Consider the following 25539-nt stretch of genomic DNA (forward strand, 5'->3'; position numbering starts at 1 on the left):
CAGTTTCTGAATCTTGAATCTTCTTAATGATATGGAAACTCTATCTCATCATCCATTCTCTTAGGTTGAAAGAAAGCCAAAGATAGAAATCGGTGCCAACATATGTGCCTTTCTTTCTTTTGACAACTGGTAATGCCCGTACTAAAGAGTCCCAGGTTCCTCTTTTTTTTTTTTTTTCGTACTTCTATCCCTCCTAGTTAAGTAACCTCCCTTTCTATGAATTTATTAAAGGGTTACAGAGAAATGGCTAAATGGGTTTTTGATGATATAATATATTAATGCATGCAGAGATGATATAAGAAGAAATGATGATGAAAGAGAAGGGAGAGAGTTCAAAGAAGATGAGAGCAGTTCCTAATGATCATGGCTTCACTGAAATTGTGCTCTCTTGGTCCCTTGAACAAATTGAAAATAAAGACCTTTTCAAGGACCAGGTTTGCCTTCTTCTTTTGCTTTACTTCTTTATTACAATCTCACTTGATTTTATTGCAGATTTTACCATAATTTTTTAATTGTGCTTACAACAAAAGAATATATATATATATAATTTTTTTTTTCTTTTGAGAAACAGCTTGCAAAAGAAGATAGTATGTGTTTTTTTTTTTTTTTGGTGGGCTTTATTATTTCAGGCCCGAGCCCATTTCAGTTTCCTCTAAAGACAAAAGCTTCTTTTGGCATTTCATTTTCTTCCACCTAGTAATACAGTTTTTGGAAAAACCTACCAAAATTTTGAATTATATTAATGGATTTGTTGTTATTATTTATTTTTTGCTAATTCGATAGTTACTACAATGGGGAGGGGGATTTGAACCCTGAATCTCCTTAGAGGAGTGCAAGCAATGCTACTGAGCTCCTGGCTTTTTTTTTTGGGGGGGGATAGATACAATAGATTTGAATTTATGGAGTCCACTCTATTAATGGGTTAATAAGATGAAATAGTTGTTAAATGTTTTAGTCATAGTCCGCAGCGGTGGGGCCAGAAATTCAGAAATTTTTGTTTGGGATCAAGTTTCAGCACTAATATATTTATCAATACAATATCCTCACACACATGCTTTTTTATTATATACACACTTTTATTTGATAAGTTATATATATACACACACCTAACAACAACAAAAAATGCTTAGTATTTTCAATCAAAATTATGTTTGATGATGATCTTTCATAAAATAAAATTTATTTTTACCATTTTCACAGTGAAGTTCTTAAAAAGTTTCATTTTTATTACAAATTATCAAATTTTATACTAAAGTAACTAAAAAATCTTTCAATTAAACTAATGAAATTTTAAAAATCATGAATGATCCAAAACTCAGACTAATAAGTTATGCTCCAAACGTATTTGAAACTATCTTACTCTAACCCATGTAGTAACTAAAGAGACATTTCATGTGCAGTTTCAATGACACAATTTTTTTTTAATGAGTCAATGACTTGTAAGGATTGAAGAAGATAGATCCAAACATGTTTGGTGTCAAACTTTAACAAATATTTAACAAATATAAGAGCATATTTTACAATAAAAAATAAAATTGAGAAAAATAAAGTTATGTCTCTATAACTATTTGACCAATTTTTTTTTTTTTTTTTTAAATCATCATTGAACTAATTCAAATGTTTGGGGGACCAATTCTTATTTTTGTGGATAAATTTTGAAAACATTAAAATAATTTTATATATATATTGAAGAAACTTTTAAAATTTTGGGGGGACCATGCCCACACACCCCCCCCCCCCCCCCAACCACCTATGTACATGGCTCCACCCCTAATAGTCTGTATATAATGGGACAAAATGTACATGATATAAATATATACAATATGGAATATACTATATGCGTTTCATACTTTCATTCGTTTTAATGAATATATAAAAATCATTTTAAAAGTTTGACATAAAAAATGAAATGAAAAAAAAAAGGCCTAAATTGAAACACATACCGGTATATTAATGGCTATATATTAGATTATTTCTTTTAATACATTCCAATTTAATAGGGTAGTTATGTTATTTTAATTTGTAAGATATTATTGAACAACATTTAATTTAGGTAATATAATATATTAAATATCTTTTTTATTTTTAATTGTGTTTTTAAGCAAATTAAAAAATTATTAATAGTTTGATTTTTTATTTACTACCATATATATGTGTATGTGTGTGTATATATAATGATCCATATTATAGAAAAATTATAATAAACTAATAAAGAAAAAAAAATTTAAATTATAAATAAAAAATGAGAACGTTGATGCTTATATAAAATAATTCAAGATTATAATTTTTTTTTTGTTTTTTGTTTAATAAAGGATGTAGCAGTTGTTTTCCCCAAACTATATATTCTAATGTATATTCAATTAAGAATGTGGTACAAAGTTTCTTGGTAGAGATTACAGCCTTTAAACATGGCAGTGTTTCTTCTAACCAAATATCCAAATCAAGTCTAGAATTTTACAAGCATTTTTGGCACTCTGTTGGGCTGCCTTGTTGCACACTCTGCTGGTAGAGTGAAAGCTTGAGTTGGTCTAGGTTGTAGCATTAATTTATTATTATTTTAAAAAAAATTAAAAGAAGATATAGATTGAGAAGACAAAACTACATTCTTGTTCTTGTCATTTTTCTTGAAGGAAGAAGTAACCACAAGAAAATTAGTATCTTGTAAAATTTATATTAATTGCAAAGTGTCCTAAAGTTTGCATCCTTATTGTAAATTGGGTGTTTTATTGAGAATATTAGTGAGCTTACCAGCTTATAAACCTCCATGGAATTTCTTTGTTAGTCTTTTTTGAATTAATCCTTTGTTTTCATTCTTTATAGGTTGAAAAGATTCCACAGACCTTTGAATCAGTTCACCAGTATTTTCATTCACATGTTTACCCTTTATTGGAAGAAACTCGTGCACAATTGTATTCAAGTATGGACATTGTATCAAGAGCACCTTTTGCTGAAGTAATTGCATTTGATGAATCTAAGCCATACGGAAAAAATTTGTATGACCTTAAGGTTGATAACTGGAGAAACCGATTTGGTGATCGTAGCAAGGAGCCTTACAAAACATTGCCTGGAGACATTTTTGTTTTAGCAGATGCTAAACCTGAGCATGATTCTGATTTACAAAGAATAGGAAGGTCATGGACTTTTGCGGCAGTCACTAAAATTCCAGAGGATGATGGTGATGATAATAGTACATCTACTAGCTTTAAAGTCAAGGTGTTGAAAGACATTAATGTTGATGGTGGGATCCAGAAATCATTGTTTGTTGTTTTCATGATAAATACAATCACTAACAAGAGAATATGGAATGCTCTGCACATGTATGGAAATCTGAATATTATTAAGAAAGTCTTGTGCACTAGTTCTTTGGTAAGTAAATTGGGTAAGAATGTTGAAGATTTAATACTACCGAGTTTGCATTCATCTTGTTGCAACAATAGAATACTTAGCATGGGTTATTGTGTACTGATTATATTATTTTAATAGTTATTTGAAAAAATGCTATGCTTATGAAAAAGTAATTATTTTTGTTACTTTAGAAGGATTAAGAAGAAGATACAAAATTTTGTGACAAAAGATGTTCTTTTCATTGATCCTTAAGCAACTGTGCTTATTAGTTATAATGCCAATGGGAGGTCCTACTTTTTGTCTTTTACAAGCTGGTAATAGTATTCCCCCATATACAGCAGCTGGGCATTTAAACTGTTGTGACAATATGGTTTGACTTTATTAGCCTTCTGTTTCTCTCTCTCCTTTACCAAATTTTGGTTATGAAATGTCATGCACATGTATTTCCTTAATTTATTTATAAGTCAATTGCAGCAAGAGAAACTTGCTTTAATTTTTCTTTATTTATACTTGTTTTACTGACATTTGTTGCGTAGACTTTCTTTAATTGTTTCCCATTTCTCATGTTGCACAACAGAATGAGGAAGACTGTGATCTCTGTTCTGTACAGAGTGATGGCAGCGGGGGTGAGATATTTGCAACAAGTATTACTCCAAAACTGAATGAATCCCAAATTGATGCTATCCTGTCTTGTCTTCGTAAGATGCATTGCAACCACAAGTTGTCTGTGGAACTTATATGGGGTCCACCTGGTACTGGCAAAACAAAAACCACTAGTACCCTACTCTTTACCCTTCTAAGAATGGGATATAGAACTCTTACTTGTGCCCCAACAAATGTTGCAATTACAGAAGTGGCTGCGCGCGTCCTAAAGCTGGTGAAAGAATCTTTTGAAACAAATATAAGAACTGATGCTTTGTTTTGCTCATTCGGAGACATACTCTTATTTGGGAATAAGGAGCGGCTCAAAGTTGGTTCTGATATGAAAATGATATATTTGGATTATCGGGTCCAAAAGCTTACTGAGTGCTTGGGGCCTCTGACTGGTTGGAGGCATTGTTTTGCTTCAATGATTGATCTTCTTGAAGATTGTGTTTCTCAATTTCACATCTTCTTGGAAAATGAATTTATCAAAGAGAGAGAACAAAACAATGAAAAAGAAATTAAAGAGATAGAAAGTAGGGATGAAACTGATGGTGGCGAGGGGAAGTGCAATTCATTTCTTGATTTTCTGAGAAAAAGATTTGCTGCTACTTCATCACCACTCAAAAATTGTCTTCTAGTCTTTTGTACACATTTACCCAAGAAATACATTCTTGAGCATAATCTCCAAAACATTTTTTCTCTTATTGGCCTACTTGAGTCCTTTGAAACCTTGTTGTTTCAAGACAATGTGGAATCTGAAACACTGGTGGAGCTTTTTTCAAATTCAGAAGTAGGTGAAAATATTTCTGAGCCATTTATGGATGTACCATTCCAGCTGTATGCATGGAGAGAAGAATGTCTTTCGCTTCTAAAAAAACTTCAGTGTTCATTTAATGAACTTGGTCTTCCAAGCACTATGAACAAATGGTCAATAAAGGAGTTTTGTTTCAAAGTAGCTTCCTTAATTTTTTGCACTGCTTCAAGTTCTTATAAGCTCCATTCAGTGGCAATGGACCCACTGAACATTCTAGTTATTGATGAAGCTGCACAATTAAAGGAGTGTGAGTCAACCATTCCCCTGCAACTTCCGGGTTTGAGGCATGCTGTCCTCGTAGGTGATGAGTGCCAATTACCAGCAATGATTGCAAGCAATGTATGTAAATGCTATTTGGTTTTTCTTTCATATTGATATTTTTGTTTGCATGTGAATTGGTTTTCCTTTTTTTTTTTCTTTTTTTTTTTTTTAATATTCTTTCAGAATCTTTTAATATCCTTTTGTAGATTTCTGAGGAAGCTGGTTTTGGGAGAAGTTTGTTTGAGAGGTTGAGCTCATTGGGTTACACAAAGCATCTTCTTGATATTCAGTACCGAATGCATCCATCTATAAGTTTTTTCCCAAATTCACATTTTTATGGCAACCAGATTTTAGATGCTCCAAATGTCGAAAGAAAAAGCTATGAAAAACAATATCTTCACGGTCCGATGTTTGGTCCCTATTCTTTCATAAATCTAATAGATGGTAGGGAAGAGAGGGATGATTTTGAGCGTAGTTGGAGAAACATGGTTGAGGTTGCTATTGTGAAGAAAATACTGCTGAATTTATACAAAGGTAACTCCTGTTGAAGTCTTATTTTCTTATGCCCATCTCAATATTTTTTTAAAATAAGTTCAATCAGGCTTTATGTTGCTAATGGGCTAAGTTTACAATTGGTGTTGTATTTTCTAATGAAAAATTATTGACCTTGATGCTATATTATTCTTCAATTGCACTTTGTTCTTTCTACTCTATAATCTTATGACTTTTTAGCACATTTAATTCATTGATTTGATTCTGTATAAACTGATTTGATTGATCTCTAATTCCCTAGAAAATACAAACAGGGGGAAGTTTATAAATTTTGTCAAATTGACTTTGTTATACTGTATAAAATGAGCAATTGCAAAGGTAAAAAATTCTACTGAGAAATCTTATAAGTTGTATCATTGTTGCTCATCTTCTTCTTTTTTTTCTTTTTATATATATATATATATATATATATATATAAGGGTAATTTAATTAAAAGAAGAAGGGGGGGAAGGCTCTGGCGCATGTCTATCCTCAGTAACAAAGACCCAAGAGGAAGCGAGTAGATGGTGAGGGTCCCATCCCACATACAAAAGCTGGCCCAATGCACAATATTGTGTGCTAAAAGGTTTACATGTCTGCTGCCAAGGAAATTGCCAAACTAGCAGCAGCATCTTCACCTAGCAGAGAGTCTAAATCTAGTCGCACTTTGGAATAGGCAGAGATTATATCACCCTTATGACCTTATCATTTCTACAAACTGCTGCAGCAATAGAGAAGTTGGGTGGGTTGGCAACATCAAAGTTAACTTTGTGCCAACCTAATTGAGGTCCTAACAGTAGATTCAAAAGAGTGCAGTATCCTAAGCAGATTGATGGTCTCTGAAATTTCTAAATACTTTTGATACTTTTTTAAGTGGTTCCAGAGTGCAGCCTTCAACTAAAGTTTGGTTTCTAACCCACCAAAATTTTTCAAACAATGTGGACCATCTTCTTCTCTTAAGTTCAAGTATTTGTAGGGAGAGATTACCTTTTTGATCAGCTCACTAGTAGATAGAATTACTAGCATGCTTAGGTTGATTGGCCAGTTTGAGCAACTCACAAATGATTGTGAAAGGGCAGTCAAGTAGGAGATGCTCTAGTGTTTCAGCTAGCTGGTTGCACAACACACAGAGGGTGTCAGCCAGGTTGAGGTCACCTGCTATTCAAAACAGATTTAATGGGGATACGGAGCTTGGATATTCTCCACCTAAGTCATTGTTGCTCATCTGGCAATATTCATTTTGATCAATTTAGATCATGAACATTTTCACCAGAGAATTAGTTTATTCTGAAGATGTTTGGACTGGATCATTTATTGGAGTCAAAAGGAATGCGAAAGTCAGCGTATTAAATCTTTTAAAAGACTGCAAAGAACACATTTTTTATCATTTAGGATAATCATCTTATGTCTTTATCCTTTTACCTTTATATGTCTCCTTACCTCAGTCTCTTATGATGGAATTACGTCTCTTTGAGAAACAGGCACCTAAACTTTGTTTTTTATTTTTTCCCTGTTTTGGCTTTTGCTTTGATTACAGCATGGGATGGTACTGACTCAAAACAGAATCTCAACATCGGTGTAATATCTCCTTATGCTGCTCAAGTAGTTGCAATTCAAGAAAGACTTGGACGGAAGTATGATGACCTTGATGGGTTTACAGTGAAGGTCAAGTCAGTAGATGGGTTCCAGGGTGGGGAGGAGGACCTAATTATAATATCAACAGTAAGATCTAATACTCGTGCATCAATTGGGTTCACATCGAATCTGCAGCGAACTAATGTTGCTCTTACAAGGGCTAGGTAATATTTTATGTAAGTTTTTTTTGAGAAGATTGCCTTTGATTCCAGTTTAAAGTATTGTAAATAACAATTGGCCTTGTAATGCCTTTCAGGCACTGTCTATGGATATTGGGAAATGAAAGAACACTAGTGAATAGTGGATCTGTTTGGGAAACCTTGGTCCTTGATGCTAAGAATCGTCAATGTTTCTTTTATGCTGATGAGGACAAGGATTTGGCGAAAGCAATTTTAGATGTGAAGAAAGAATTTGAACAGTTTGATGATTTGCTTAATCCTGATAGCATACTTTTTAAAAGTGCTAGGTGGAAGGTATTTGGCCCGCTCTTATCTATATTTTTCATTATATATTTTCATATTTGTAATTTCCAATAGCGGCAATGTTAATACTCTTTCTTAATTTGCTTGTACTTATTATATTATATTTCCTTTTTGCAATCTCCACAGGTTCTTTTCAGTGATAACTTTCTGAAATCATTTCAGAAACTGAAGTTTGTCCGGACAAAGAAGTCAGTTATAAACCTTCTACTTAAAATTTCTAGTGGCTGGAGACCCAAAAAGTTTAGCGGAATTTGTGAAAGTTCTTCACAGATCTTAAAGCAATTTAAGGTTGAAGGACTTTATATTGTTTGTGCAAATGACATAGAAAAGGAATGGAGTGACATAGCAAAGGAATTGAGGTACTCTCAAGTTTTGAAGATATGGGATATATTACCTACAGAGGATATTCCAAAATTAGTCAAACGTCTTGATAGCATGTTTGGAAAATATACAGATCACTTTATTAATTGCTGCCAAGAGAAATGTCGTGAGGGGTGCGTATGTCTTTTTCATTCTTGTAGATCCATAAGAATGTTGCCAATTTTGGAAATTGATGGTGCCTTATTTTGATTTTTTAAATTTACTAGAAATTCTTTTTTATATATTGATTTTTTTTTCTTGCTTTGTGTCTAGGGATTTGGAAATTCCAAAGAGTTGGTCAATCTCTTCTGATATTGTCCGGATTAGGAATCTTGATAACAATGAAAATGGGAGTGATCTAAGTGGTTGTGCTTCTGATGGGAGAAGTTATATTGAGAATGCTAGGGTGAGTGAGAGTCTGTTGCTGATGAAATTCTACTCCTTATCGTCAGGTGTAGTGAGCCACTTGCTTTCTAACAATGATGGTGGTGAATTGGATCTACCCTTTGAAGTAACTGATCAAGAGCTAGAGATAATCCTTTTTCCTAGAAGTACATTTGTACTGGGGCGATCAGGTACTGGGAAAACTACTGTTTTGACTATGAAGTTATTTCAGAAAGAAAAATTGCACCATATGGCAACAAAGTTATTGGGTGATGTCAAGAACAATACACTTGTGCATAGTGAGGAAAAGGAAGTTGAGGATACTGCTGCTGACATAAAGGAAACTATATTGCGCCAACTTTTTGTGACAGTGAGTCCTAAACTGTGTTATGCTATAAAACAACATGTTTCTCACTTGAAAAGGTGCGTAGATTATCTGATAAAATGGTTGTCGCAAATCTACTTTGTTACTCTCTCTTTTCCAAATTGTTTGTATGCCTTTGAAAATCCAACTTTTTTAAGGGGACATGTTTTAATTCTCTTTCTTTGAGAAAAAAATTTTAAGTTGCTCATTTTAATTTCAAATCAAATAAAGCAAAAGTAATATTAGAAAAGTATTTGAAACTGTGCTCATTAATCTTTCAAATTGAAAAATATTTTTTATTCCCCAATGTTAGATAGATAATTTATTATTGCGTTGTACTCTTGTGCTCTATGGGTGGTATGTGGTACTCTTCTAGAAGTGTCTAGAATATATAGGTGATGAGTGTCCCACTAGGTTGTCAAGATTAGAAGAGGCATATTGTAACCAATTCTCTCACTATATATGTAATGAATTGACTGAGGTTAGTAGAACCATGAATATCAGTTCCTCTTTGTAAAATATTCTAAATACACTTCATAAATGTTATATACACTTTTTCTTTTTCTTGGCAATAATGTTGGTTGATTTCAAATGAAAAGCCTATTTTAACATTTTTTTCCCCCATATGCAGCTTTGCCTGTGCAGGTAATTCTTCAAAAGAAAGGTCTTCAATTGATATGGATGATTTCGAAGATGCCTCTCAATTCAATGATATCCCAGATTCTTTTGTTGATGTTCCCCCCAAGTCATATCCTCTTGTCATAACATTTCACAAATTTCTGATAATGCTTGACGGAACTGTGGGTAATTCATACTTTGAAAGATTCCATGAGGCAAGGAAACTTTCTAATGGTCCAATAAGTGGTAGTTTAGTTGCCTTACAGAGCTTTATAAGGATGAAAGAAGTTAATTATGAGAGGTTTAGTACATCATACTGGCCCCGTTTCAATACCCAGCTAACTAAGAAGCTTGACTCTTCCAGAGTTTTCACAGAGATTATTTCCCATATAAAAGGTGGCCCACAATCTGTGGAGGCAGCTGATGGTAAACTTAGTCGTGAGGACTATGTTCTACTATCAGATTTCCGGGTTTCCCATCTAAGTAGAGAAAAGAGAGGAATGGTATATGACATCTTTCAAAATTATGAAAAAATGAAGAATGAAAATGCTGAGTTTGATTTTTCTGACCTTGTAATTGATCTTCATCGTCGATTAAGAGCTGAAAGATACAAGGGTGATGAAATGGATTTTGTATATGTTGATGAGGTGCAGGATCTTACATTGAGCCAAATCGCATTATTTAAATATATTTGTAGAAATGTTGAAGAAGGTTTTGTTTTCTCTGGTGATACTGCTCAGACAATTGCGAAAGGAATTGATTTTAGATTCCAAGATATAAGGTCTCTGTTCTACAAGAAGTTTGTGCTGGAATCGAAATCCAGTGGAAAAGATGGAAGAAAAGGGAAAGGATTAATCTCAGAAATCCTCCATTTGAGCCAGAACTTCCGTACTCACGATGGAATTCTTAAGCTATCACAGAGTGTTATTGAACTTCTTTATCATTTCTTTCCTCAATCTACTGATCTTTTGCAGCCTGAGACTAGTCGTATAGATGGCGAAGCTCCTATTCTGCTTGAATCCAAGAACAATGAAAATGCTATCGTCACTATTTTTGGCAATAGTGGAAATGCTGGAGGGAGTATTGTTGGCTTCGGTGCAGAGCAGGTAATATTGGTACGAGATGATCGTGTTCGGGAGGGAATTACCAATCATGTTGGAAAGCAAGCTCTTATTCTAACTATTGTGGAGTGCAAGGGCCTTGAATTTCAGGTGGATATAATAATTTTAAGTCATGCATTTTATTACACCATAATTTATTTATATGTTAGAAGATTATCACTTCTTTTGTTCAAATTGTGGTTTATTAACTGTATCAGTAATTTATTGCTTTTATTTCTCAACGCATTTGTGACTCTCGTAATTTCCTTCTACAGGATGTATTGTTGTATAACTTTTTTGGCTCGTCACCTAAGAAAAATCTATGGAGAGTGATATATAAATTTATGAAAGAGCAAGATTTGCTTGACCCAACTTTAGCTAGCTCTTTCCCAAGTTTCAATGAGGCTAAACACAATGTCTTGTGCTCTGAACTGAAGCAACTTTATGTGGCTATCACTCGCACCAGGCAGAGGTTGTGGATTTGTGAGAATACAGAGGACGTTTGTAAACCTATGTTTGACTATTGGAAGAAAAAGTGTGTTGTCCAAGTCAGACAACTGGATGATTCACTTGCTCAGGCAATGCAAGTTGCTAGCAGTCCAGAGGAGTGGAAGTCCCGGGGCATTAAGGTGACTACAGTATTATTGATTGTGACACTCTGAAAATTTATTGCTGCCTTCTCTCTCTCTCTCTCTCTCTCCCCTTTGGAAAAACCATTACTGTATATCTCCAACTCTGTTATCTGTTTTCTTGCAGTTGTATTATGAGCATAACTTTCTATCTGCAACCATGTGCTTTGAAAGAGCCGGTGATATCTATTGGGAAAAAAGGTCCAAGGCTGCTGGTCTTAGAGCAGATGCTGACCATATGCGCAGTTCAAATCCTGAAGAGGCAAATGTTAAACTAAGGCAAGCTGCTGATATATTTGAAGATATAGGCAAAGCTGACTCTGCTGCCCAATGTTTTTCTGATTTGGGGGAGTTTGAAAGAGCAGGTATGCATTGGATACTCAGACTTTGGTCAAATATATCCTATCATCGGTGATGTACATTTTGTTATTGTTCTTCTGTCACAACTACATTGTTAAGGGACATGACATCATCTAAAAATTTCAATGTCTGAAAATTGAAAAGTTCAAATTTTGTAATGAAGTCTTAGTCTTATAGTTGTTATCTTGTTTTTAGGTTTATTTGCTTTAAGAAACTTCTGGTTGCGTTTTAATTCACTTTTCTAATGCCAGGGAAATAATTTGATAGTTTATGGGTTTGCTGACTTGGGCTCTGACAGATGGCTGTGATTCTTAGTTTATTGGTTATGTAAAGGCTTAAGTTTAATAAAATTTAAGTAGCTTTTTTTTAGGTGTGATTAATGGAAATCTAATTACAATTGCCTAGGGTTTGTCTTTTCTTTTACTCCTGTTCACTGATTCGGTATCAAACAACCATAAAAGTCCTTCAAAATTCACTCTCCATCTTAATCCAACAATAGCTATGTTTTTTAACATTAAAGCATTAAAGAGGCATTCAAGATCTCGTCAAGAAATCTAACCTAGTGTCGGATTCCTAAAGATCCTGCATCAAATTGGTATCATATCCAACTACTTCTGTCCTGCATTAAAGTCATCCTAATCTTTCTTTGAAAAATATTTAGGAACAGTATATATAAATATTTTTGCACAATTTGTCAAAATTGACATGGACTTCGAAAATTTTCTAGCTTTGTTAAGGATATAGGTATAATTGCAGTATCCTTCAAAGGTTTGATTGCTTGGGATATCTTAGTGTGTCTTCCTAGGGTTTTTTCTTTTGCCCTTTTCAATACACTTTTAGACAATTTTGTCGGGAATAAGCACATGACAGAAAGGGTCATCTGTTTATCCACCTAATTAGCCCAATTTCAATAAGTTTTTTATTTTATTTTTTATTTTGTTATTCTTTTTAGTTTTTATAGAAAATGGACGCCATTGTCCAACTTAGTTGACCTCCTGATTAGACCTTTGAACCTAAAACTTCTCAATTTTTTGGTTTTCTCAATGGTTTGGTTTATAAAAAATTGGTGGCTGAAATACACCTATTTGTACTTCAAATTTTATCCAATTTTCATTTTTGTCCTTCAAATGTAAATAGTTGCAATTTCATCCCTGAAAATTTAAATGGTACAAAATTTGTTCTTCTCTATATCAACCTTTAATTTGAACTTCTTATCGTTGCAGGGAGGCTTTATTTAGAAAAATGTGGGGAGCCTGGACTACAAAGGGCTGGGGAATGCTTTTCTCTAGGAGGATGCTATGAACTGGCAGCTAATGTGTATGCTAGAGGCAACTTTTTCTCAGAATGTTTGAAAGTTTGCACCGAAGGTAAATTATTTGACAATGGTTTCGAGTACATTAAGTATTGGAAAAATCATGCAAAGATGGATTTTGGTGTGGCTACAAGAGGAAGGGAAATAGACAAGATTGAACAGGAGTTTCTAGAGGGTTGTGCTCTTCATCACCATGAGCTTAAAGATAACAGAGCCATGATGAAATTTGTTAAAGCTTTTCAATCCATCGATTTGATGCGCAAGTTTTTGAAGTCTTTGAATTGCCTTGATGAGCTTCTTTTGTTGGAAGAAGAATCAGGAAACTTCTTGGAGGCTGCAAACATTGCGGAGCTGAGAGGGGAGATTCTACTTGAAGCTGATCTCCTAGGGAAGGCAGGGAATTTCAAAAAAGCATCCATGCTATGTCTCTTCTATGTGCTTTACAACTCACTTTGGTCACCTAGAAGCAAAGGCTGGCCATTAAAGCAGTTTGCAAAGAAGCAGGAGATTTTGGCAAAAGCCAAGTCATTTGCTAAGAATGAGTCAAATGACTACTATTTGGTTGTTTGTAGAGAGGCAGACATTTTATCAAGTGAACTGAATAACTTGTCCATAACAAAAAAGTATTTGAATGCTTCTCAGAGACATAATAGTGTTGGAGGTGAAACAATTGCTGCTCGAAAAATTCTAGATGCTCATCTTCAGTCAAACTCTTCAAAGTATGTGTGGCAGGATTATGTTGTTTTTGATCTGACAAAGCATTCGGAACAGATGATCTCCAGAGATCAGATTTCAGTAGAAACACTAGTTTACTTTTGGAATTTTTGGAAAGATAAGATTGTGAACATTCTCAAATATCTCAAATGTCTTGACATCCAAGATGATAATGAATATAGAAGTTATGGTGATTTCTGTTTGAATTACTTGGGCGTGCGGAAGCAGTTTTATGATCTTAATGCAATCTATCTATTGCTCAACCCTGATGCAGATTGGGTAAGAGAATTGGACAGTAGACTCCTTCAGCGGAATGGAAATGGGATTTATATTAATGTTCACCATTTTGTTTCAGCTGCTCGTAGTTACTGGTGTTCAGAATTACTTCGTGCTGGTATGAAAGTCTTGGACAATCTTCAAGCTCTTTACAATTTCTCATTGAAGAATTCCCTCTCTATGTTCTGCCAAAGCAGATCTCTTACTTATATCTATGAGGTTGCAAAGTTTCTTTCAGAATCTGAATATCGGAACCATAGTTACTACAACAATAAGACATTGCAGAGATTTGTTGAACTTTCTACCAAGTCTTTTTTTGGCTATATATTTCCCCTAGATTGGCGGAAATCATTGGCAGAGAACATGTTTTCTCTGAGAGAATCGGAGGTTTCAAGGAATTTACTAGAACAGATCATAATTGAAAACATCAGCTTGAAGGGTAAGTTGACATACGGGCAAATTGGAAGAGTTGTAGTGATAACTCTTGGATTGGGTAAGATAAACAATGATTTATATAAGGAGATTTTGAAAAGGTTTGATGGGACTTATGGAAATCCACCATGGAAGACATTCATTCAGGTTCTCCGTGGGAATATGGGACCAGAATTTCCTCAAGGTACTATAACTGACAATAACTCTGAATCTCCAAGAGAATTGTGCGTTCTGCTGAAGCTACAAGAAGCTTTGATGGATACTTACAATGCAAATTGGAGAGAAGTCGACTATATTTCACCTGGTTGTTTCTTGTATCTAATTGAGCGCCTCCTAATCTTGGCATCTTACTTCAAGGGATACTTTATCACTTCGAAGTCTTCTTTTGCTGAATGGTTTATCTATCAAGATGCAGATACCAACCCAAATTCCACTGCTGGTATTGGATCATGCCATGTTATCTTTAAGTTTATTGTCAATGTTGCTCAGCAGCTTCTTTTTAATAAGAAAGATACAATGGATTGGATCAGAAAGTCTAATGTAAATGTGAAGGACTACTATCCACTGCTGGTATTGAGATTGGTTTCTATAATATGTTTAGTTCATCTGAATTCGGGGGAATTTTTGGAAATTGTATTTTCTCTTCTCTGTAGGAGCTATATTACTGAGCAACTTCCGTGGGAATTTTATGATGTCATTCGGAGAAAACGGAAACATATAAATGTGAATGTGCTAGCTGAAGCATTTAAAAAGATTCACAATCCTCTTGTAATTGTGAGTTTGGGAGGAAATTGTTCAAGGTTTCTATGTCCAGATGCCATTTTTGTGGACATGAGGGTAAAACAGTGCAGGGAGGACATGTTAAAAGTCTTGTTTCCAGAGACAGTGAAAGCATCACAAGGTCAAACTGAGACAGTTGAAGTGGAAGCAACTAACTCTGGCAATGAAGTGCTTTCTTCAGGCACTTATGATCAAGACAGTTGTAAGACTGCACCTTCAAACTTGGCTGTGGTGGCAGATCAGGGCGACTTGAACAACATAAATGGAAGCAAGCTGCGAGTGAATTACTTTCAGGAAATATTTGAAGATTTGAAGTCGTTGGAGTGTGTTAAAGATCTAAGGAGCTTTTTGTCAAATGTCCAAACAATGAAGGTAATGCAAAATTTTCACATAATATATGACTTCAGCAAAAGGCTTATGCAAATGAGCATCATACTGTATTTTTATTCTTTTCCTATGTAAGGTAATGCAAAATTTTCGTATAATATTTGACTTCAGTGAAAAGAATACTCACAAATGAGCATCACACTAAATTTTTATTCTGTTCCTATGTAAATAGCAGGTGAATGTGAAGAAAAGTATTCACCTTGTAAGTACTGTTAAGAATGAACGCCTTCAGAATACTATCGACAATGTTGATGAAAACCTATTGGAGGAAGTAGACAGCATGGTTGATGAAATGACGCAACTTTCTGCTGCACTGGATGTGAGGTCAGTATATACATTGACTTTGATATGACTAGCCTTCTTTTGCTTTGTCTAAAAGGGGTCCTTATTCAAACCTTCCCTTTTTTTTCCTGACCTTTTTTTCTCCCTTCTCGCTTTTGCATGACCTTCTCAGTGAACCGGAACTTGGAAACAATATGTCAACAATTCGAGAACTTTGCAAGAAATTGCTGTCAAGAAGGCCAAATCTGGAACCTATCTTAAGTAAGCTATTCTTCCAACAGGGCACAAACCTTGTGGTTGAGACTTCTGGCAATATATCAAATGAGCAGCAGTGTGATGTAAAGGACAGTGATAGCAAAGCTAAGGAAAATAGCAGTGCTGATGTTGCGTCAGTCTCCAACAGCAAAAACAGCCGGGAAACAGAAAATAAGGGGAAAGGTAATAAGTCCAAGAAAAACAAGAGGGGTAAAAAAAGTGGCAGTAAGAGATAAATAGATGTACATGAGTTGAAAGTTGTTATGTATCACACCTTTCAGAAATTGTCTTCTATGTGCACTTGAAACTAGCATTTCAGAAAAGTTCTTTCAATTTCAATAGTTAGCACTTAGTGTTGTATACCACAAGGCTATAGAATTTGTAATTCAAGGGCAATGTGATTTTCAAAGGAGATTGTCTTGTCCCATCTTCTTGAGCAGTGTGTGGGGTTATAAGTTTTCTCTATTTCAGATTTAAGGTTGCTTCTGATTGTAATTAAAGAACAATGATTCACTAGGTTCAGGTTGCCCTAAATATTCTCATTTTCCAACTCTTAATAGTATGCGAGTTTATGAAGGTACTGAAGGGAGTGGAAAATTAATATTAAGAAGTAGTGAGAAGTAATTGAAATAATTAAAGCATTTTGCTCGTCCTTTTTGGTTTGGATGTTTGTGAGAAAAGTGATGCAGTAAAAAATTCACGAAGGAATTTACAGAGGATCAGAGTAGGAAAAAACAGATAAACTTTGGCACCTAAGGCTGTTTGAAGTTCACGCCAAGGGGAAAAAAGAAAATAAAGTTTAAGAATCAATAATAAGGGTTGCATGTTCTCAATATTTAGGGTTCCTTGGAGTGAATACCAAGCCATCGGAAGAGAATTCCTAAAATAATTTTATTAATAAGGAAAAATGTATTAATACTGAATTTTGGGGTTTTAAATAGGTTTCTCAAGTTATATGTATCAAAGAAAGAACTAACTAGTGAACAAATTGTGAATACCCCATTTTATCTCTTGCTAAACTTTATAAGAAAATTCATTATTATTTTAGCTTAAAGCAAAATGAAAAATCTAGTTTTATAAAAATTTATTCTTTTTTCTCCAACCAAAAAAAAAAAAAAAAAAAAAAGAGCTTCAGAAGTTAAATTACACGAGTTACCTCAAGGGGTTGGTCTTATGGGAACTCCTCGTGAGATATTTGGTTTGAGTCTTGGAATTACATGGTTCTTGAGCACACCAACTCCAATGGGAAATTAGAATTTATTGTAAAATGTTATCTTTGATCAAGTTTAATCAAAATTTGACAGGAAAAATAACCAACTATCCAATACAAAGTAAACGTGGATCCATCTTAAAAAGCATGAATTTCCCATCGATTTATCCATTTATTGTTTGAATCAATCATGTTATCTTGAATCGTGCAAGATATCCAGAAATCAAGGGGGAAAAAATTGCTTTAATAGTTCGCAATTTTCTATTTAATGTTGAAAACTTGTACTTTTGGTTTGATTAATGTAGTCAAATGATTCCCCCCTCAAAAAAAAAAATGTAGTCAAATGATATCAGATTGTGTGAACAAGACATCATTGGAAAGTACGTAAGAAAAGCTATTATTTAAGAATCCTCTAGTGATTGTCCTTCTGAAGTGAGCAGTAGGTGAATGTCTTCGAACGAAATTGTCTCATTATGAGTCCTCATGGCAGAACCAGAGGCATGGTATTCATGTGGAAGCCTTTTGAGAACTATATGTAATTTTTTTTTTCATTTGAAATTTGAACCCCCCATTACTGCTAGCTTGTCTCTCGCTTCTTTAATTCGTGGAAGATACATGCTTACTGAATCATTGTTATTCTTAAGCTGTGGAGCTCCATTTGAGGTTTAGCACATTGGATCTAAAAACTGAGAGTATATTGTCTTTCTACCACCTCCCAAACACCATGTGCAGTGCTCTGTCCGACTGCAAGAGAGGGTTTCGGAGCTGACAATGTCGAATTCATAAGTGTTAAAAACTGATTAGGACATGGCTAACATGAAGCTTTGGCTTGGTCCTGGGCAATAATACAATGAACTTTCATGTGCTTTAACACTACCATTCTCGTCTTGAAGAAACTGACTAGGACATAGTTGCAAGCTCTCAACAAAGCTTAATAGTGAGTAAACTTTGGGAATAGATGTAATTTGATCTTTCCACGTACGTAATTGCTTTGATCTAGTTTAACAGAAACTTTTATCCTTTTTTTTTTTTTTTTTTTGTGAAAAGTTAGTTTAACATAAACTAAATGTTAGGGCCTTAATTGAGAGTTAGTCTGTATAATTGTAACTGTGTACATGTGAGTTGTATCAAGAGTGTTGTACAGGTGGAAGAGTTAGTGGGTAGAATCGGTTGGAATAACTAACTGTGTTGGCCAGCTGTGTTTAGAAGAGTGTATAAGAGGGACAATTGTACAAGAGGATGGTACGACTGAAATGATAATTCTAGTTGTTCTTGATTCCTTCTCTCACTCTCATCTCTTTCTATCTTAGGAGGCCAAGTTCCCTTGAAGTAACCACTATCGTAGTTCTTACCAATTCCACATTATCAACCTTAGAATAGTTAGAAGAACACTAAATTTGATATGTTTGATAACAAAAACATAGGTGTTTGTTGTGAAAACATATGTGGAAGAATTTGGATTTGTTGTAGCAGAAGAGGTAGACGAGGAAACCTGGATCTTAATGGGGCTCTAATACCATACTAGAATATGAAAGGCATGGACTTAATATCTGTGAAACAAGACCAAGAGAGAGAGGGAGAAGAGAGGAAGTAGAGAATGAATCTGAAAAAGAAACTGAACCATGCACACTACATAATTAGTCAGTATACAAGTACTTATACAATGGTGTTTACCATAAATTAGAGAGAACTCACTTAACAACTTGATTAACAAACAACTCTCCTAACAAATCTAATGCACTAGCCATTAACCCTAAGTAGCTCATCTGCATAACCCAGTTCCACAATTGAACTTCAACGGTTTGTGAAGCTAACTGCAATGCTAGATGCATTGGGAGAGTACTCTCTAACAAGGTTTTGCCCCGGTTCACGATCCTTGTAGACAGTCCATGGGTCATGAGTCAGGAAAAACCTTGTTATCGCTTAAATGGGCAAAGAATCTACATGGGTCAACATGTATTTCACTTTTAAGTAAAACATGATCTGATGAGGGAGTTATCACTTAAGTGGGAGAAGTGGAATAACCTACTATTTGAAAATGCCTAAAATTAAGATGCCCATCTCTCATCAAGTTTTTCATTTAACATTAATTACAAATTCACAATCATGGGACTATATAGAGACTCTATCTACATTATTCACCATTTGAATACTGAAAGAAACATTATCTTCTGTCTGGTTCCAAATTCTCATGGAGACCATTATTATTAGTACCCAAGATCTTGGAGGAAGGTGGATATCATTGAGAGATTCTAGTAGCCTCTTATTGACGAAAAGGTTTCGTTTGTGGGGCTTGTAGTTCGAAGGTTGTAGTGTATAGGCAAGACAAGCTTCTGAAATTTAAATCGATTACTTTTAGTCCATGACAAACTTAAAAACGATCACTTTTAGTCCCTAAAGAACTTAAAGAGGTTGGTTTTAGTTCTTATTAAAAATAAAAAATAAAAATTTAAGTGATCGTTTTCAATCTTTATAGAATGATTACGTCTCAATTTTGCTTATGGGTTAAACTTTAATGACCAATAGTGTATTTAAATATAAATATTTTAACACTTCAAAAATAATATTTGAGACCAATCTTCAAGGACCAATTAAATAAATAAAAACTACAGATAACAAGATAATTTATCTTTATTTCTACGAAGTTAAAATTTCATTTCCTTGTTATCACTTAAATAGGCAAAGTGTCTACATGGGTCATATGTATTTGAATTTAAGTAAAATATTATCTGATGAGGGAGTTAACACTTAAGTGGGAGAAGTCAAGTGGGAGAACCTACAATTTGAAAATGCCTAAAATTAAGACGCCCATCTCTCTTAATGTTTTTCATTTAAGGTTAAATACAAACATGGGAGACTAGCTAACCAGAGACTCTCTCTACATTATTCTCCATTTGAATACTGCCAAGAAACATTATCTTCTCTCTAATTCCAGATTCTCTGGGGGGCCATTAATAGTCCCCAAACTTTAGCACATGAGCGATTCTAGTCCATGAAATTTAATTGATTTCTTTTTCTTTTTCTTTTTTGATAGAATTAATTGATTTCTTTTAGCCCTTAACAAACTTGAAGTCTTTGCGTTTGGTCTCTAAAGAACTTAAAATGATTGATTTTAGTTCTTTACAAGCTTAGAGTGATCGTTTTCAATCTTTACAGAGTGATGACGTCTCAATTTCACTTATGGGTTAAACTTTAAAGACCAATACTAGTGTATTTAAATCTAAATTTTTTTAACACTCCAAAAATAATATTTGAGATCAATCTTCAAGGACCAATTAAAAAAAATAAAAACTACAGATAACAAGAAAATCTATCTTTATTTCCACTAAGTTAAAATATTATTTCCTTGTTTCTCTAATCATCCTCTTTGAGACTTAGAATTCATGATTAACTTGTAACAAACCAAAATATAAAAAAGTAAAGTAACTATCAAAATTTGACATAGGCATAGGCCATAGGATTACCCGATCAGCAAAAACCCACACTGCCTTCACCTACCTTATTCCAGCATATTGAAGTTGAACAACCCAAACTCAATTCTGGTCAGACCCAAACAGCTTCATCCTAGACAATGGGGTCCTCAAGTAGCCCTCCACTTCAAACTTCTTAGGAGAAAGTTGCCTGTACTTAGCAAACAGCTCTTTGGCCTCTGCATTCTTATCTAGCAAGCTATAAATCATCCCCTGACAAAAATAGGGCCTAAAGTCATTTGGGTCTTCCTTAATCAATTCCTGATAACTCTTCAGAGCCTCCTCCACATTCTTCTGCAAAAACTGTATCTGAGCCATTATCAACCGCACGTCCCGGGCCTCCTTCGCCTTGCTTCCCTCCTCCGCAATCCTCAACGCCTCTTCCAACCGCGTAATCACCGCCTCGCCTTCCCCGCACCGGTCCATCAGCAACGCATTCTCGAACAACGCCTCGAAACTCAACGGGTTAGAGTCGAGAATTTCTTCGAACACCTTGCGTGCATTCTCGGTGTCTCCCATTTCGCTTAACAACCTGGCCATAAGGAACTTCCACTCAGTCACATTGGGCTGCGCGGATACCAGGCGTCTTAAGACCTTAAGACCCTCCTCGTCCTCGCCATTCTCGAGCTTCTGTTGTAAAAGCGATTTTAAGGCCTCAACCGCTTCAGAATTGGAGTCGAGAAGCTCGGATAGCGGCTGTTTTTGGGCTTGTTCTTGTTCTTGGTCTTCTTCAAGAACTGGGTTTTGTTCGGTGATGGTGGTGGGAGGTTCAGCTTTCGCCGGAAGAATAGAGAGGTTTCCGATCATAGAGGCAGTGGCACCTATGAGAATTGCCGCTTTTGTGTAGTGGGTGAGTGTTTGAATAATGGGGTGTGCGTTTTTTTGGTTGGTGGCATTTGAGATGATTGTGAGGCGATTTTGGGGATTGGTGAGAGTGGGGAAACGGAGAGAGGAAGAAGGTAAGGGTGGGTTTGAAGTGGAGGAGAGGTGATTGTGATTGAGAGATGATGAGGATGAGGATGTTGCTAAAGTGAAGCTCATGGTTTGAGGTTGAGGTTGAGGTTGAGGTTGAGGATTCAACAATGTTTGGAGTTTGGGAGAAAGGGAGGGTTTATGGAGGTGGTTGTTGTTGTTGTTGTTGTTGTTGGGTAAGGACTTAAAAAGAGGATGATGGAAACTAAGAAATAGGTTTGGTAGAGTCATGAACTCACTCCACTGGGGGGTCAAAAAGGACACATAAAATGGGAGATGCCAAATGCCGATCAAGATGCTCTCTCTAGTCTTCCCCTCCCTATATAATTCTTTACTAATGTTATTATTACAAAAATTTTGTAATTTTTTTCATTGATCTGTCCATCTTGCACTCAATTTTTTATTTTTATTATATATAATAATAATAATAATAAAAATATGTCCATCTTGAATACTTTTAAAATAGAAAATTCCAACCTCTTCTTTTTTCTTATTTTTGACCTCACCATTTTTTTATCCCTTCTAATCCTACCAAACAAAAACGAGATAAGTTGGTGGTGTTGGACTGCTGCTCCAACCGTCCAACGGACCAAAGTGTCCTAAATTAAATTTCTTACCAAGTTTTTTTTTTTGGGTAGAAAAAAGGGAATCATTTATTATAATATGAGATTCGATAAAGTTCTTTCCTAAAGTCATCTCAGTAGGATGGCTAAATACAAAAGGGACCAAATGGCACTCCGGGGAGAGGGGGCAATTGCCCGACTGCCCAAAATAATAACAAATTAACGTAGTATTTATAATATATTATAAAAATTGGATCTCGCAATTGGTGGATGCACAAAATAAAGACACATATTCTTTTGCGAATATACATATATATATATATATATCAATGATAGATATAATCTTTAAAAGTGATGCAAACATACAATGCCATATGGCAAATAATGATTTGTACACATCATAAATATTTGAAACCTCATAATGTGTCTCATTTACTGTATGGTATGGGAAAATTTTATTGCTTAAATATTCACCTTTCCCAACCTTTGACCTTCCTCATTTCCTCTTTATTAGTGGATATGTTTCTTTTTCTTCTCTCTCCATATTTTTATATATAAATATGTTATCTCTTTGTTCCTCTTATTATAACCAACAAGCTTATAAAATTCGATAAGAAATTTTTTTCACCATTGCATTTTTTATTTTTTGCTCTCCATGTTAGGGATAATTGTGGTATGATTGTAATGTAATTGTATTAGTAGTTCAATATTGATATTGTATAGTGTTGGTGTTGAGATTGTTGTATGCAAGGTAGTGAGACAAGTGGCAAGGTGGTTATGACAGGGTGGCAAGTGAGTTAGTTAGGAGTTAGTTAGGAAATTAGGATTAGCTCTGTGTAACAACCACAGGTTGGGAGGCAAAGTATTAGGCAATTGTATAAAGGTAAGAGAGTTGTAAAGAATGGAATATAATAAGATTGTCGCTCAATTTGCACTTCTCTCTGTTTCCTTCCAGTTCTTCTCTATTTCTCTTTGGAGGACCAACTGGCCTCGAATTTAGCTAGAGAAACCATAACTATCAAGTTCCAACCTTAACATTCCACTATTAGAGGTACCTCTCTCTCTCTCTCTCTCTCTCTCTCTCTCTCTCTCTCATGCACACACATTTTTCTATTAATATCTAACATTTATTCTCTCTCTTGTGTGCACGCGCACACACATATTTTTCTATTAATTTCTAACCTCTATTCTTTCATTTGTTTCAATACTTTTCATTTTACAAATTGCTCTTTGTATGTGGAATTCAAGATTGAACGATACTTGAGGAGAAAGATTGATTTACATATTTTTATTGTTTAAAAATTGTTATTATTTTGATGTTAATGCGAATATTTTTTTTCTTTTGGTGTTTTGATTAGTGCGGTTTTTTTTTTTTTTTTTTTGGGAGAATCAATTAGCAGGTGATATTCAGTTTTGTTATTTCATATAACTTTTGTCCAATTGTGTATATAAAAGTATATTATCAAATTTTATATAATAATCTCTACGAGTGTTATATAAATAATTTTAATATATTGAAAGATTTTGTGGACCTTGTACGTAATAAGTTTCAATAAAATAATATAAATAAAATTTTATTCATTTTTTCACAAATAATTTCTATTGATTAGCAACGATTGGAAGAAAAAACAAAAATTGTTTTTCCTTGATTATGATTATTTTTTTGTTAATTTGTTACTTCTACCCGATATTTAAAATAATAATATTTACGAGTTTTCTTGCATTACAATAATAATACTACTAATTAAAACACACACAAATTTTTTTTTAAAAAGTTTGCAACACCTATTACTAGTGAATATAAAATGGTCAACAAGGTAGCAAATTGTATTACACGTAATTCAGTGCTTGATGAAAAAAGAGTATAAAAATTGTTTACCAAAAATGAAAAAGAATATAAAAATTGCTTGCTTGCATTTCATAACAGACAGAAAAGCATTAAAAAAAAAAAAATAAATAAATAAATAAAAAGAAGAAGAAGAAGAAGAAAAAGGTCGCATTCCATGTTCCATTCACTTACCCCCTGGAACATGCCACTATAACCGCAATTTCCTATTCGAGCCTGATATCCATATATCATTCACTTCTTCCTTTTTATTCTATTTTTCTTTTATAATTTTTATGTATTTTGTCGATATATCTCTGTTTTTTTTTAAGTCAAACTTATAAAAGAAAATCAATGATAAATAAAATAAAATAAAGAAACCCATTTCATTTCAAAAGTATAAAAGTTCAAATTATTTATGTAATACTCTAAATAATTTTTCATAAAATAAGTGTATAAGTAATAAAATATGGAAACAACTATCTAACAATTCCATAATATGATATTGTTTTCAAGTCAAACTTTAAAATTTTAGTTGCTGAATTAGTTATTATATGGTTTAAAATTGTTATAATTTAATCATTTATGAGTTTAATAAAAAGTTAAAAACCAACATAAACTGTATTTTAGGTTTATTGATTTATGAAAAATCATTACATGGGTATTATAAAATATGGAAACAACTATTTAACAATTCCATAATATGATATTGTTTTCAAGTCAAACTTTAAAATTTTAGTTGTTGAATTAGTTATTATATGGTTTAAAATTGTTATAATTTAATCATTTATGAGTTTAATAAAAAGTTAAAAACTAAAATAAACTGTATTTTAGGTTTATTGATTTATGAAAAATCATTACATGGGTATTATAAATAGAATTTTGAATATAAAAAAAAAATTACAGCACAACAATATACAATATATATATATATATATATATATATAATGTGTGTTTGTGTGCATATACACAATATGTGTTTCTATCTACATATGTCCATGAGTGTATGGAGACATATATTAGTTATAAATTTTGCCCCCTCTTAAGATAAAATCTTGGTCCCGCCACTAGCCGCCACTAGCTAGGTGTACTAATTTGCAAAAAAATAAATCTTATATATATTATTTATATGATAAAAAAAATGGGACAGTGGCTATATTCTTCAAATTTTCTTGGCAAGTCCGTCCCCTACTCCATTATCTTACCAAGGTTTTGAAAGAGTGAAGCTCAACTCTTTCTTTCTTTTTTCCTTTTCCTTTCTTCCTTCTCCTTTATTTTTGGACCGGTAGTACCCCTAATGTGGGGACTCGAACCTTTTTATATATATATATATAGAAAAATTCAATAGTACAACGAGAGATGAGTGATTTAAACCCTAGATGAATTTATTAAAAACATTAGAAGATACCAACCAATTGAACTACAAGGCTCTTGACCAAGTGACTTAAACTTAGTGCATATTTAAATAAGCTTTTTAATATAGTTATTGAAAATTAGTTTAAGTATAGTCATTGAACCTATAAAAAATAAGAT

The 25539-nt window shown here is 33.9% G+C and overlaps 2 protein-coding genes across 2 annotated transcripts; one reads left to right on the plus strand and one right to left on the minus strand.

Moving 5' to 3' along the window:
- Positions 1 to 22: 22 nt before the first annotated feature.
- Positions 23 to 16326, plus strand: LOC126719552 (uncharacterized). The gene is made up of 15 exons (XM_050422088.1): positions 23 to 129; positions 289 to 434; positions 2821 to 3379; positions 3891 to 5143; positions 5272 to 5599; positions 7134 to 7395; positions 7488 to 7704; positions 7840 to 8207; positions 8347 to 8880; positions 9453 to 10650; positions 10815 to 11168; positions 11296 to 11533; positions 12752 to 15414; positions 15605 to 15753; positions 15884 to 16326. Exons 2-15 carry the CDS (start codon positions 306 to 308, stop codon positions 16200 to 16202), a joined length of 8571 nt encoding a protein of 2856 aa, XP_050278045.1. The 5' UTR covers positions 23 to 129; positions 289 to 305; the 3' UTR covers positions 16203 to 16326.
- Positions 16327 to 20474: 4148 nt separating this feature from the next.
- On the minus strand, positions 20475 to 21898 carry LOC126717864 (protein SLOW GREEN 1, chloroplastic). Its single transcript, XM_050419795.1, has one exon. It carries the CDS (start codon positions 21847 to 21849, stop codon positions 20710 to 20712), a length of 1140 nt encoding a protein of 379 aa, XP_050275752.1. The 5' UTR covers positions 21850 to 21898; the 3' UTR covers positions 20475 to 20709.
- Positions 21899 to 25539: the final 3641 nt, after the last annotated feature.

This window comes from Quercus robur, chromosome 3, assembly GCF_932294415.1.
Source record: "Quercus robur chromosome 3, dhQueRobu3.1, whole genome shotgun sequence".
In the NCBI taxonomy this organism is placed as follows: domain Eukaryota; kingdom Viridiplantae; phylum Streptophyta; class Magnoliopsida; order Fagales; family Fagaceae; genus Quercus; species Quercus robur.

What these genes read in the sequence shown, in the direction of transcription:
- LOC126719552 (XM_050422088.1), top strand. Translation starts at nt 306, where the DNA reads ATGATGATGAAAGAGAAGGGAGAGAGTTCAAAGAAGATGAGAGCAGTT. An exon ending in GGAAGTCCCGGGGCATTAAG is followed by an intron (nt 11,169 to 11,295) that starts GTGACTACAGTA and finishes GTTTTCTTGCAG; the next exon opens with TTGTATTATGAGCATAACTT. An exon ending in CAAATGTCCAAACAATGAAG is followed by an intron (nt 15,415 to 15,604) that starts GTAATGCAAAAT and finishes TGTAAATAGCAG; the next exon opens with GTGAATGTGAAGAAAAGTAT.
- LOC126717864 (XM_050419795.1), bottom strand. Translation starts at nt 21,849, where the DNA reads ATGACTCTACCAAACCTATTTCTTAGTTTCCATCATCCTCTTTTTAAG.